Source organism: Acanthopagrus latus, chromosome 14 (assembly GCF_904848185.1).
Source record: "Acanthopagrus latus isolate v.2019 chromosome 14, fAcaLat1.1, whole genome shotgun sequence".
In the NCBI taxonomy this organism is placed as follows: domain Eukaryota; kingdom Metazoa; phylum Chordata; class Actinopteri; order Spariformes; family Sparidae; genus Acanthopagrus; species Acanthopagrus latus.
In genome coordinates this window covers 22,125,064-22,139,762 of record NC_051052.1, presented here as the reverse complement: position 1 = coordinate 22,139,762, position 14,699 = coordinate 22,125,064, and the positions used below count along the sequence as shown (strand labels likewise).

At 39.4% G+C, this 14,699-nt stretch overlaps 2 protein-coding genes across 2 annotated transcripts; one reads left to right on the top strand and one right to left on the bottom strand.

Moving 5' to 3' along the window:
• The first annotated feature begins 4,213 nt into the window (after positions 1-4,213).
• calua (calumenin a) lies at positions 4,214-10,061 on the top strand. The gene is made up of 7 exons (XM_037122128.1): positions 4,214-4,400; positions 5,906-6,132; positions 6,655-6,848; positions 7,049-7,215; positions 7,289-7,349; positions 9,121-9,320; positions 9,438-10,061. The coding sequence occupies exons 2-7, from the start codon at positions 5,915-5,917 to the stop codon at positions 9,540-9,542; spliced, it is 945 nt and encodes a 314-aa protein (XP_036978023.1). The 5' UTR covers positions 4,214-4,400; positions 5,906-5,914; the 3' UTR covers positions 9,543-10,061.
• opn1sw1 (opsin 1 (cone pigments), short-wave-sensitive 1) lies at positions 9,804-13,663 on the bottom strand. The gene is made up of 5 exons (XM_037122127.1): positions 13,186-13,663; positions 12,503-12,671; positions 11,913-12,078; positions 11,583-11,822; positions 9,804-10,394 (listed from the first exon to the last, which is right to left on the bottom strand). The coding sequence occupies exons 1-5, from the start codon at positions 13,523-13,525 to the stop codon at positions 10,293-10,295; spliced, it is 1,017 nt and encodes a 338-aa protein (XP_036978022.1). The 5' UTR covers positions 13,526-13,663; the 3' UTR covers positions 9,804-10,292.
• Between the last annotated feature and the right edge of the window lie 1,036 nt (positions 13,664-14,699).

Sequence of the window (14,699 nt, the reverse complement as noted above, 5' to 3'; positions counted from 1 at the left end):
AACTGGCAGACTATTAACCAACTACATAAATGTTGTACACCTTAAAACTTTTTTTTAACAATCAACATGATTCTGTGGCTGTGGGTGGTTGCAATGTACTTCATCATTGTTTATTTGCAGTGATGTAGCTATACATTTAGAAGACATCTCAGCAGTACATGTTCAATATAAAACATCCCATTAAAGCTGAGTTGCGTACTTTTGTCTCTCCTATGTCAGCTTTCTCTGCCATAAACTCTACATAGTGCCTTGGCATCTCCCCTCTTCAGTTATAGTGTCAGGCTTGGGCAAGAAAGAGGACTCAGATGCAGTATGGCAGAAGTATAGTCAAGTTTTATTGATCTGAATTTATGACTCTCTTGAATGAATGAAAAAACAAAAGCTATGAAATTCTGAGAGACGTACAAGACAAACAACATGGAACACAGAGAAACGAAAAACGCTCCCGCAGGAGGAAAACCTACACTGTGCTGGAATTAAAAAATAAAGTATGAAATTTACAACAAAAATTCTCTCCGAAGAGGAAGCACGATGGCTATGAAAATTATCTGCTCTATCGTATGAAAAATTAACAAAAATTCACTCGTTAGGAGGAGAACCAAAAGGGCTAGAAAATCTCAAAATGTAAACAAAACCTTAACCAGAAAAATAAAACTTAAATTCAATCTTCTAGAGAGGACAAAAATACAGATAAATAAAACAATAACAATACTTATCAAATACGAGGATCAAGACTGTGGATTCAAGGGCTTTGGTACACGACATGAAGACGAAATACTTTGGCGACGCAGACAGGGGAAGACAAAGACTTTATACACATGAGGAAGGGGAGCACAGGTGGAAACAATCAGGAATTAGGGATGACGTCAGACCGGGGAAACAAGAGGAAGGGCAAGTGACCTGAAACGAGAGGAGAGTTATTTTCAAAATAAAACATGAAATTCACGAGACAGATTCCAAGACAAGACAACCTCACCGTGGTGTGACATATAGAGTTTAGATGAAAAATGAAGCTACATGTGACTCAATGAAGGTGTATCCACAGACACATTTAAATACTCTGGTACAATGCTAAATACGGACAGACTTAGCTGGAGAGTTTCAGGCTGAATCAGCAATGTGTGAATTTATTTGGCTTAAATAAAAAAGACTTCCATTTCGAAATTGCTCTAAAACCATATATTTATGTTTGTAATTTCCAAAGCCATAGAAATATTCATCTTTATTCATTTTGTGTTTTTCTCATATGTCCAACTGGTATTAACTGGTACCGACTGGAGTTTGGTATCATCCTGGTTCAAATTCAAGTCTTCTGAAACATTTTTCCTGTCAATCACAGAAACTTTTAATTTGCAGATGCACAATTTTTAAAGCAAAGTCTTTGTTTTAATGACATATAATTACTGGACAACATGAGACGATATTTTCTATCAGATAACAGTGATGAGTTTCTTTATGTCAGTCAGAGTCAATATTTTATTTCACAAAACCTCTCTCATTTCTTTTTGTTAGTATATTTCTTTTTCTCTTTTTGTTTTGAAAAATTATTTTGACATTTCCTATTTTAGCAGATCACATATCGAATAGGTGTTGACAAATAGATGGCACCTCCGTGCACAAATAACAGGTTGGGTGAGTGGGTTACTGTTAATCCTGCCCAGTTTAGTTTTGGTAAGGTGGAGACAGTGAAAAATATTAAATTGCATGAGGAAATATTTAATGTTTGAAGTGGGAAGAGTGTACTTTTGCTAAACCACAGATTATTATGGAGCGGTGTGCCAAGGTCTTGTTCCCAGAGGGTCCTAATTCTAGCCAGAGGCTGGGGGGTTATCCTGCATAGTATATCATACTCGTGATGGTGCACATGAGAGAAACAATTGTGGCTCAATGAGTATTTCTTGATGTTGCTGGGCATAAATCAGGGAAAGGACCATAACCTTTCTGTACAAAATGCCTAATCTGTAAATAACGGTGAAAATGAGAGTGGGGTAAGTTACATGTTTCTGCCAATTCACTGAACAATGCAAATACCCCGTCCAGACATGAATCTTTAATAACTTTAATTCCATTCCCATGACATGCATGAAAATACAGACACTCTACAAGTATATTCTCGGGTTAGGGTTAGGTGTTTCAGTCACGGGTGGTACATTTCTGAGCTGTTGAGTGGATGAAGACGAAGGGGCAGTACTCACATAGGCTGATACAGATCTGCTTAAATCTAGACACTATGTGGATGACTGGAATACGCTCAAGATTTTCTACCTTGGTGATTTCTTCATGTACAAAGTGATCTGATTAACTTCAGATAACCAGATTCCATTCTGTTCATATCTGTTTTTAAATTCTGTTGCTCAGTGAGTCGCTGTTGTGTCACTTAACGATGGTGTCAACTCATCTGTTTTATCAAAGGGTTCAGGGGAGTAACAATGAAGTGTAGCATGAAACCTATCTGAAATATATCAGTCTTCTCTCTAATGACAGCCCAAAGATATAGCCTGTCTCTTTTGTTTGTATTCTTTCACTGAGTGCTGCACAATACCGAATGTAATTATGATATGAAATGGATTACTGGAAATTAATTCTTACTGGAGGTTGTTTTTCCCTGAGGATAAAGTGAGGCTGGGGGTTGATTTGAGAGATGGTGTGGTTTAGGTGAGGATGAAGAGTTGGGTTAGGGTTAGGTGGATTCTTCCACTCACATGGCTGTGTTGAATCAACCCTGAAGTCAGGAAAGCTGGGGTGAGGCACTGAACTCCACCAGAAACATTTAACAATAAGTGTGCATTCTGAATGGCATATGTAGTGTCTGTGTGTTGCTTACACATCCTGAATTATGATTAAATTATGACAGGACAGGATGCTTCCATTTATGCGAGTGTGAGACCGCGGTGATGTTTGGGTATACACATCCAGGAGCCACTTGATCAGCTCTGTGGGTGCGTCAAAGGTTAGCTCAATGAAGAGGCCTACACAGAGGTCTGAACTGAGGTAAGCTCTCACATCAGAGGTTCGGCGCTGACGTAATGTATACATTTCCATCTAAGTATGGAGAGACCATTAGGTCTACTTTAGGTGACATCAGTACAGTTATGTAACACACAGAAGATGAGTTTTTTCACAGGGGGTGTGATGCAGACCAATCCTTCTTTCGTAACATTGGATAGATTGACCCTCAATCCACTAACGTGACCAGTTACAAGAAGTAGGTAGGTGCAGGCAAAGGGACTCCAAAAAGGCCCGCACAGGCAATCCGCAGATTCTTTTATTCACAAACTAAACACCAACTCCTTTAATGAAGACATTTTTGGAGCTTGCAGTGCCTTTGAGGTTATTGGAAGAAAATTATGGACAGTGTTTGTCATTTTCGATTGTTACAGTTATAAAAAACATAAATTTGCATAACGCATATTTTTCCACTCACATGTTAATGACAGTCTGTGCGTTTACATGCACAGCTTAGTCGAATTACAGCCATAGTTCGACTATGCCACTCAATCAGACACTTGCAATTATTCGAGTATACATGCCGTTGAGAAAATCGGATTATTGGGCCGAAGCATGTCATACCCCAGTACGCTAGGTGGCACTGTACTCATTTAGACTAGTGATAAAAGAAACACCTCCGGCTGACCTCTTTGCATCACCAGCTGCCTCAGCATAATGGTGCTCTTTCTTGCGGTGATTTGGGAGGAAAGACACCCCCACCGCCGTCCGTCCGTGATGACTGAGACATGATGACTGAATCATGATGAAGACATGATGACTGAGACACGATGACTGAGTCATGATGAAGACATGATGACTGAGACATGATGAAGACATGATGACTGACACATGATGAAGACATGATTACTGAGACATGACTGTGACATGATGAAGACATGATGAAGACATGATGGCTGGATGTTGTCTTTGTCTTACTGACTTATCATTATTCATACATAAGATCAGTTCAGTTTAAAGTCACATTTAAAGTTTATTTAAGAAGATGAATATTTATCCTGTTTAAACCGGATCATCATCATCATCATCATCTGAGGACGTGGCAGACACGCTGACTCGTTCCTCCCCGCTTCCTCTGCTTCCATCGGTCTACACGAAGCCAACAGCCAATGACAAGACAATACGATGACCAAGCCCTCTGACGTAATTTTACGAACAAGAGCGCTTGCTGAAGTGGACAAATCAAATCGAAGAACGTGCTTCAGACGGAGCCGGATTGGCAGCGAGAGTACGGAAACGTTCCTGCGTGCCTGAGGGCGACATGGTCGGCAGAGAAAACAGACCCTGACCCGGGACAAACACCACACAGGACCGAGTCCGTGACAGACAAACGAGGGGGTCCTACTCGACACAACGCGAGTCCGAGTCCACGAGCAGGAGCTGCAGCCACACAGGTGAGACTTTATGTTAGTGCCAGTTGGAGATGAAGAGGTGTATAGTTACCTCATAGGTTCTTCCATCATCAATAACAGATAACGTTAACAACATAAAACAAATAATATTCCAAGATATTTATATTTGATTAAGGCTGTCAGTAATGTTGAACATTTAAAGAAACAACAAATATTGTCGCCTATATATATATATATATATATATATATATATATATATATATATATATATATATATATATATATATATATATATATATATAGGCCACAATATTTGTTGTTTCTTTTCTTCCAATAACCTCAAAGGCACTGTATGTGTGTGTGTATATGTATATATGTATATGTGTGTGTGTGTGTGTGTGTGTGTGTGTGTGTGTGTATTTTTATTACTCATATTATTATTATCATGTTAAAAGTATAGTGAGCAGGTGAAGAAGAGGTTAAACTCCTAAATCGGAAACTGCAGGTACTTTTACTTCAGTACAGTAAAAAAAAATGAAACACACTGTACCCCATGTTGTATACTTACTTTATAGTAATATTAGTTTAAGTAAAAATATAAAATGTTTAAATCTGTTGATTTTATAAACTAATGTTTTGTTCTCCTATAAACCCATAATCAGAATCAGAATCAGAAATCCTTTAATGTCCCTCAGATGGGGCAATTTGTTTGTCACAGCAGCGACAGAATATTACAAAAACAGAAACATATTACAAGAACAGGAACAATAGCAAAAATAAGCAATAAAATTAAAACGGGAAGATTTAGACATATATACATATCTACATGATATAGTGCAAAATTAACAGCAGTTTTTTTGTTCTTTTTTTTTAACCTAGATTTTAAATACAGATAATAAATATGGAATACATATGGGTGAAATTGACCAGATGCAGTGCAAAAACAGAAGTGACCTTTTGCAGACATACTGCACAGTGCAGGGCACAGGGTCTATATGCTATTGGGAGCAGTGCTGGTTGTTAAGTCTGACAGCAGCAGGGAGGAAGGACTTGCGATACCTCTCCTTCACACACTGAGGGTGTATCAGCCTGTTGAAGGAGCTGCCCAGTGCTGAGATAGTGACCTGCAGGGGGTGGGAGTCCTGCATCAGCAGCGATGACAGCTTGTCCATCATCCTGCTCTCTCCCACCACCTGCAATGAGTCAAGAGGGCATCCCAGGATGGAGCTGGCCTTCTTGATAAGTTTAGCCAGTCTCCTCCTGTCTGCTGCTGAGATGCTGCTGCTGCAGCAGACTAATCCATAGAAAATGGCTGATGCCACCACAGAGTCATAGAAAAGGTCAGGAGGTCCCCTTGCACTCCAAACTCAAACTATCCTTAACTTGTACATTAGTTGAGGAACATGTGAAGTGTTTTATCTGAAATATCTTTAACATCTGTTGGATCCATCTTCAATACATCACAACATTATTTCATAAATCATATTATTATTTTAACACTGTTATCAGTTTTAATGATGTGATGTTTGTTTGTATTTCTGGATCAGTGTGTCACGATGATCCGTCCTTTGCTGATGTGTTTCATCCTCTGCGTCGTGTACGGCAGCAGTAAACCGACAGACAGGAAGAGTCGAGTCAACAAAGAAGAACCTCTTAGTCACCTCAAACATGACGACGACAAAAACTACGACTATGACCATGAAGCTTTTCTGGGTCAAGACGACGCCAAAACCTTCGACCAACTGCCACCAGAAGAGAGCAAACGGAGGCTCAGGTGAGTTCAAGAGGAAGACAAACGTCCATCAGCTCAGCTGAGAAATGCTATTTTTACTTAAATAATTTTGATTGTATCTGAGAGACAACAATGTCTTTTATTTTGTAAAATCATTTCAAGTTCAAGACAAGAAACTTTTTCTACAAATGTTTATTTCTGTCACCTGTGCTGCAGCTGTAGCTGCAGGTGTAGTTCCTGTAAAGGTGTTCAGGTGTTTCCTGGTGCCAGTTGTCAAAAACCTGCATGACCGGTTCAACAAGTTCAGTTTGTTTGTTTGTGGTGTGAAAACGGACATTCAGGTGTTTCTGTGTTTGACAGTCTAACACAGATGCATTTACATGAAGTCAAACTTTGACTTCATGTAAATGTTTCCTGTTTCAACACTAAAGTAAATATGGTTGGACATGTTTCGGTCACAGATATCATCATCAGCAACATTTATACACACAGTTGTGATCCAGTCAGGTCCTGTGGTCGTTAGTCTTTGCTACGTTTTATCTCAAACACTGTGTGTATCTGCAGCATTATCGTGGATAAAATCGACAGCAACAACGATGGCTTTGTCTCTGAGGACGAGCTGAAAGTTTGGATCAAAGCTGCTCAGAAGAAACACATTTTTGACAGCGTGGAGCATCAGTGGAAAGACTTCGACATGAACAACGATGGCCTGATCAGCTGGGACGAGTACAAGAACGTCACCTATGGCAGTTACCTAGGTAACCACTCACACAATCAATAAGTTTCATTATCAGCGAAACAGAAGGAGCGTCAGTCTCCATTCAACAGCAGACAGACTTTACTTCAGCAGGACAGAGAGAGAATCACTGATTGATTCTCAGATCAGTGGTGTGAATGATTCTCTGATCAGTTCTATGATGGATTTTCTGCTCAATTTTGTGAATGATTACCTCCACAGAAGACCCTCAGACAGAATCAGAGTATAACTACACTCATATGATGTCCAGAGATGAGAGACGTTTCAAAGTCGCCGACACAAATGGAGACATGATCGCAGACAAACAAGAGTTTACAGCATTTCTTCATCCTGAAGATCACGAACACATGAGGAGCATCGTGGTGCAGGTGGGTGTGATGTCACTGACATGATGTCACTGACATCATGTGATGTCACTGATTTCATGTGTTACTGTTACAGGAAACAATAGAAGACATCGACAAGAATGGAGACGGTTTCATCGATCTGCAGGAGTACATCGGTGAGAAGAACTAACATTTACTCTTTTATCATCTTGTTGATAAATCAGTTTTAAAAAGGTGAGTCTGTCACAGACGGAAATTACAGATGTTACAGACAAATGTTACGATCAGGGTTCTAAATTAACACCCACCAACCCGCCAAATGCGGGTTAAAAATCATTTTGGCCGGTGTTAATAAAAAACTTACTAGCCAGTTTGGCCAGTGATGCATGAGGCAATCAGTCAGAGACGCTCTACTGTTCTTGCACCCTGGGCAGCAGCGTGGGAATTTCGCGGCAGCCACGGCGGCTGTTGCCCTGCACTTTGGCCTTGATGCCCTGTGAAAAAAACGTCATAGTACGGCCACAGTGTTCCTTTGTGCCCCTGGCCCAGTCAGCGTGATGTTCATGCCTTGAATTACAGCCACCCTAGTGCACAGTAGTCACTCCTAGTAACTTAAATGAGTTCACGGTTCACGCAGGTGGAGTCTAATCATCACGATGATTTCATGTGAAATTGAACGACACTCACAGCACAGGTACGCAAGCAAGCTCAGCCGGTTTTGATATAATACGTATCTGACTTATGTGGTAGAATTTAGTTCGGTAAAGTTGGAAATATATTCACAGATTCAAACTTCCTGGATCAATAACTCATAAATGAAACACAAACAACGGTTCTCTCATACCGTAGTAAGGTAGACAGCAAGCTACAACTGTATTTTCGTCAAAACGAGCAGGACATTAACATTTGTCCCTACGGTTAGCCGTCTATGAGACAAGGGCACAGGGACCGTCCACAAAGTGCAACACCGAAAAGAGAAACTATAAAAAATATTCAATAACTTCACTAGTATTCAGTGTAGTGTCACCCAAATCACCCCACACATAAGTGGTCTCCTGCAGGTTATTCTACAGTTTTTTGGGTTGGAAAAAATGTGCCTTGCCATAATTTTGGGGAATGTCTATTGGGAGAAATATTCAGTAACACTAATATTCAGTATAGTATCACAAAAATCACCTAACCATAACCCCACTTAAAACTGTTTTCCAATGTAACATTAACTTGATATTAGTATTAAAAAATATTTTCATACATAATCCATGTCTTATTATAAATTAAGATCTTATGGTATCATTCTGAAAGGTAAATCATCAAATTTTACTCGATGGCCTTTGTGCCCTGTCATGTGGCCTTGGTGCCCCTGAAAAAAAAAAAAAAAAAGTGAAGGCCAAATGGCCTTGCCCCTAAAATGAGGCTAGTTAAAGTAAATTAAAAAGTAGCCTAAACTTAAACTAAATGCGGCAGTGGTTGGTTGGACAGACGTCTGGGGGCGAGAAGAGGAAGGAGGCAGGGGATGAGGTCGAGAATATCAACAACAATGAGTGCAAAACGAAAAAAAGAAAGTTCAGTGCCAAATGGCTGATGGGTCGTGAATGGCTTGTGATTGATCATGAAAATGTTGTCATGTTTTATAAGGAGTGCTGCATGTACGCAAAAGAAAAAAACAAAACTTCGTGGTCGGAAATAATAATTCTAACCAGTAAAGTTGAGGCTGTAAAGGACCATGAGAAAAAAAATTGGCTAGTGGAAATTCTAACTTTGGAAAGTTACCAGCCAAATTGGCTGGTAATCAAAAAAGTTAATTCAGAACCCTGGTTACGATGATCAGTATTTATTGTATTTATCCATTTGTTCTGAGTTCTGAGTATTTGTACCTGTGCTGAGTATTTCCAGGAGTGAAACAGGTGAGACTACGCAGATTGAATGAGTTGTTTGTCTGGTCTGCAGGTGACATGTTCACCTCAGAGGACAATGAAGAAGAACCAGAGTGGGTGGTGGCAGAACGTCAGCAGTTTTCTGAGTTCAGAGACAAAAACAACGATGGGAGGATGGACAAAGAAGAAACCATGGACTGGATTCTGCCGTCGGATTATGACCACGCTGAAGCTGAAGCCAAACACCTGCTGCATGAGTCCGATGCCAACAAGGTCAAACATTCACTTTCATCCACTTGCTTAGTATTTACCTGTTTAACACCTGATCATCTGTTTAATATCAGTTTTATTACCTGTTAATGTTTTTTTTTAATTGTATTTGTCTTTCAGGATGGAAAACTTACCAAAAAGGAAATCCTGGACAAATATGACGTGTTTGTTGGAAGTCAGGTGACAGACTTCGGTGAGGCGTTACTACGACACGATGAGTTCTAGAGACGGAGCAGATTTGTAGACTGAAAACATGATTTTAATTTATTTTGTAAGGGTTAGGGTTACAACTTTGTGTGTTTACATTTGGCCGTCTTGTTTGAGGCGTCTGTCACGTTTTTCTGTTTAACTTTTTCCGTCCTGGTTTCATTGGTTTCTGCCGCTCGCTGTTTAATTTCTCATATTAAATGTTTGAGTTTCCTGATGCTGTGGTGAAGTTCAATGACATTTTCTGTCTTTGGTGCCTCAGAGATTTTTGCTGTAAAGTTTGAGTGATTGATTTGACAGTTCACAACACTGACACCTAACACACAAAGACATAACTTTAAAACAGTTTGGGATTTTTATTTAAAGAGGGTTGGAGAATAAAATTAAGTTCAAATGTAAATTCAAATTTTATATTTATCAGACTTATTCACTTCAGCCTGTGCTGAATTTGCATACAGATAGAAAGTCATTGATCCATGTTTTGGACTTCATGCTGTACTTTGACAGCCTGTTTATCAATAAAACATTTAAAAATCAGTTTGTTGTAGTGTTTGCTTTGAGTGGTCTGAGAGAGCAGAGTAAGAAGTAGTCTGAATTAATTGAGGACAAACAAACTCTTTATCAAAGTTTATTATTTTTCTGTTGCCTTCTAAACAAAGATGTTCTACAGTCCAATAAATATCAGTTTAATGTATTTACATATTGATCATCAGTGTATTAACACATGAAGAGGATTACCCTCCAAACTCTGTAAAGGATGTCTGTTTATTAAGAAGCTGTGGACACTGAAGATGTCTCTGTCTTTGAAGAAACTTCAGAAGATTCCTCCATTTTCTTTCCAAAGACTGTCTCCATGATGCAGGCGTTAAACTGGAGAGGAGAACAATAATCAATCATTCAGTCATTAAATTATAAAGAGGAGGACTTAATGAATTAAACTGCATCTGGGTACTGTTTGCTGTTGTCCACAGTGATGAGGACGAGTTGTTCAGAGGCAGAATGAGAATAAAGTTTGTCTCTGTGATGGAACACAAACACGTTGTTTGACTTTAAAGTCATTTTCATTAAAACACAGACTTTTACATAAGAAATAGTTTCTATACAGAGACAACAAACCCCGACAAATCCACTTTCTTCCATAAGAAACTTTTTTTTTATCATGTAAATGCTGTGTTTTGTTTTAGACATCATGTACCATCATTCAAAGTCACCGTGTAGACGAGCCCTGCACTCTGTATGTTAACATGTACACATATTGTACATAATCATCCACCTTATGTGTATTCATTCATTATTGTTTACAACTTAGAATTTTTGTTCATGTTGTTGGCTGCTGGTTCTTTTTATATTATATATATTATCTTAATTCAAACACCTGTTTACCATGCTGACTGTTGTCTCCTTGTCACCTTCATGCGATTCATATTAAGAGCACTGAAAAATGGTCCATGTGTGAATTCACAGCTCTGCATTCTGATTGGAAGGTGTCAGGGTCAATCATCATTAAGTGAATTGTTGTTAATTGAAGATGACACAGTTTTTTATGAGTCAGTCATCCCTAATAATCTGCAGAGATGAATCTATCACATGTTGAGCTTGAGTAAAGGAACCATAAACACAAGAAGTATAGCTACAGTCAGTTCTGCAACCTCTGACCTCTGACCCTAGACTGTAACCAGTGACCCTACAATGTAACCTCTGACCTCTGACCCTGTAGACATGAACAGACTGAGCATTGAACCTGGTGGAGCACCTCTGGTTCTGATTCGATTAGTCGGTGAAGTTGTTCTGTCTCTTCGTCACAGATGTTTATATTTGTCTTCTAAGTATTTTCAGGTTCAAGCTGTCGCCATCTTTGTTGTATACAGCTACCATGGTTACACTGTATGGTGAGGTGATTCTGCAGCGCTAAAAAGACTGATTCTCCTCAGTAGAACTGTTCACCTGTCTGTGATGTGCTCACCAGTCTGTTACCTGTTCATCTGTCTGTGACCTGTTCATCTATATGTTATCTGTTCACCTGTCTGTTACCTCCTCACCTGTCTGTGATCTGTTTACCTGTTTGTTCAGGAGGACGTAGATGAGTGGGTTGTACACACAAGAGCTCTTAGAGAAATAAGCTGGGATGGTGACGAGTCGATAATCTTTGTTTTCGTCTGTCGAGTAGGCGAAGTAAAGACCTGCTAGGGCATACGGAGCATAACAGGTGACGAAAGAGCCGACCATGACGATGATCATCCTCGACACTTCCTTCTCTGCCTTCTGGGTGGAGGCTGACTCCGTCTGCTGAGCTGCTACCTGAACACATGAAGAGGAACAAGAATGAGGATGTTAAACTTGAATTCCAGACCAGGACGGAAACCCAGACATTAAAGGTTTGAAACTCACAGCTCTCAGGGCTCCAAGAAGCTGAGAGTACGAGAAGATGATGATGCTGATCGGCATGATGAAGCATGTCACCAGCAGGAAGTGCATGTAGCTGGTGCATTTATATTCCTCGTTGTGAGTGTACCAGTCAGGTCCACAGGAGCAGCCTAAACCCTCAGGGATGTACCTGAAAAATACAGGACAGGTATAGGTGGGCCAGGACCCCCACAGACACTGCATGCCACCCCCTGTAAATAGTACCCCAACTCCAACCAGTTAACACCAACTCATTGATCTTTAGATTTATACTTCACATAGTCAAAGTTAGCAAATTCCTGAAAGATGATTTATTGTAAATTATTATTCATATACTTGTATATTTATGTTTATTGGCAATGTTACGGTTATTCACCAAAATACCTACAACTCTTCTTTGTATGTCAAAACTGGAATCTGGTTCTGAACTGTGGTACAGAAACAGTTAAGCGGTGCTGTGTTGTTTCTCTCATGTCACAGTTATGGTCATGGATATATTGTTTGATAACTAAAACACTGTAGTTTGATACCTGCTCTATCACTGCCTACAGGTAAGTTACAGGTGTGTTACCTACCTGCTCCAGCCGAAGAAAGGTGGGATTGCACAACTGGTGCCCATGACCCAGGTGAAGACAACAGCAGCCAAAGCGTGGTTACTGCCGAACTTAAAGGCTCCAAACGGTTTACAGATCACCAGGTATCTCTCGAAAGACAAGACAGCCAAAGACCAGGACGTCACAAGACCTGAACAAAACACAGACAGTTAATGTCTAGAGACAACATTGAACCAGTCAAACAGTTAATATGTAGAAACAACAATAAACCAATCAATCAAACAGTTAATATGTAGAAACAACAGTAAACCAATCAATCAGTTTATAAAGAGAAAAAACAGTTAACCAATCAATCAGTTTGTATAGCGAAAAAACAGTTAACCAATCAATCAGTTTGTATAGCGAAAAAACAGTTAACCAATCAATCAGTTTATATAGAGAAACAACAGTAAACCAATCAATCAGTTTATATAGAGAAACAACAGTACACCAGTCAAACAGTTTACTAAAATCTTCTGCAGCTCAACAATGGTATGATAATGAATATAATATACTGTATGAATTAACACCTATAGTGTATGTTTTTACCTGCTGTATCCCTGTAATCCCACAGCAGCTCACCAGTGGTAATTTAATAATAATAATAAATATAATAATAATTCTGTATACATGCAGATATAAGACCTTTGGCTTGTGGTGTTTACCTGCTATAGATCCCATGGCAGCCTCCATGGCACACAAGGTGTAACCAAGGAAGTAGTAACCCTTCACGGAGGCGACGAACACCTGGCTGACGGAGAAGATGGCAAAGATGAATCCTGCCAAGGAGATGTTGACGAGGATGTAGTTGAGCGGCACTCGGAGCTTCTTGTACTTGGCTGTGACGAGGAGAACAACAAAGTTTAAAGGAGCTCCTGCAAACAGCACAAAGCCCATGAAGGCAGCCTGCAGGTAAAAGGCCCACATAGGGGCCAGGTAATGCTGTGGCCCCTCAAAGGGGTCCACTTTAGAGATGTTCTCAAACAGGTGGAAGTGTTTCCCCATCGTGACGCTGAGCTTTCTACCACAGCTGAAGACTCCAGCCTCTTTATATACAAACTCATAAACCACTTAGAGCGCAGATTTACTCTGAAGAGCTGCTTTACTTTTTCTAAAGTCACATTTTAGGATTAATGTCGTCACATTTACCTCCTGTCTGATGTTTTCAGCACGAGACTTTAATCTGCTTACAGACTCTTTTTACAGTCACAACAGGTTCATATCAACCACCTCGTGTAACATTTTAATATTGTTACATTGTTGCTGATTAGATCTAAGTAGATCTAAGTAATTTGGCCTGTTTTGTAAAACTGTGAAACTGAGACAGCTGAGATATTAAGAACTTAAACAGAAAGATTTTATCATAAACTGATAGAAATAAATATTACAGCTGTCATCACTCTGACAGAACAACATGAAGAAACTTACATTGAATTTCTGGAAAACGATCTTCATCTATCTTTTTATCTCCATCACACAAGATAAATAAACACGTTTTGGAAAGATGTTTAATTTATTTTGCTTTTGTGTGTCGATCCAGATGAAGCGCTTGTTAAAATCACTCAGTAATTTGTAATATATCTTTTGGAATTCACATCTTCAGACTGATCGAGCTGTCACTGAATTATTTTATATCTTTATATCTTTATATTACTTTTAATCCTCTGACGGACAAGAGTCATCCAGCAGCTCGTTAAACACTTTAAGCTTTAAGCAATTTGATGTCAAGATTTAATTAAGCTGTGTAACAAACTATTAAACAATCATTTGACATATGACATATAATTAATCTTCATTTAAATTCTATTGGATTGAACCTTTATTCAAGAGGTCCAGCTTTTAGCTGTCTGTCTGCAGCGACATGAAGAATAATGAAGGTCGAGGGCTGAGAGCAGCAGGTGGTCCGCAGATATTAAATCCAATAAGAACCTTTGAGTTTTCAGCCTGTGACTTCTAATCCGGATGTTTCAGATTTACCTGAGCAGGTCGTCCACCTCAATCCTCCAAATCCTTGAAACATCATCGTCACAAAATCAGATTAGAGACAAAAAGACTTGACAACTCCCACTAAACCGGTCTAAACTGGTCTAAACTGTTCTAAAATGACGAAGGGTTAATCTTAGATGAGGATAAAGACGTAAATCCGCCTGTTGTTAAAAACCCTCCAGTCCTCCATCAC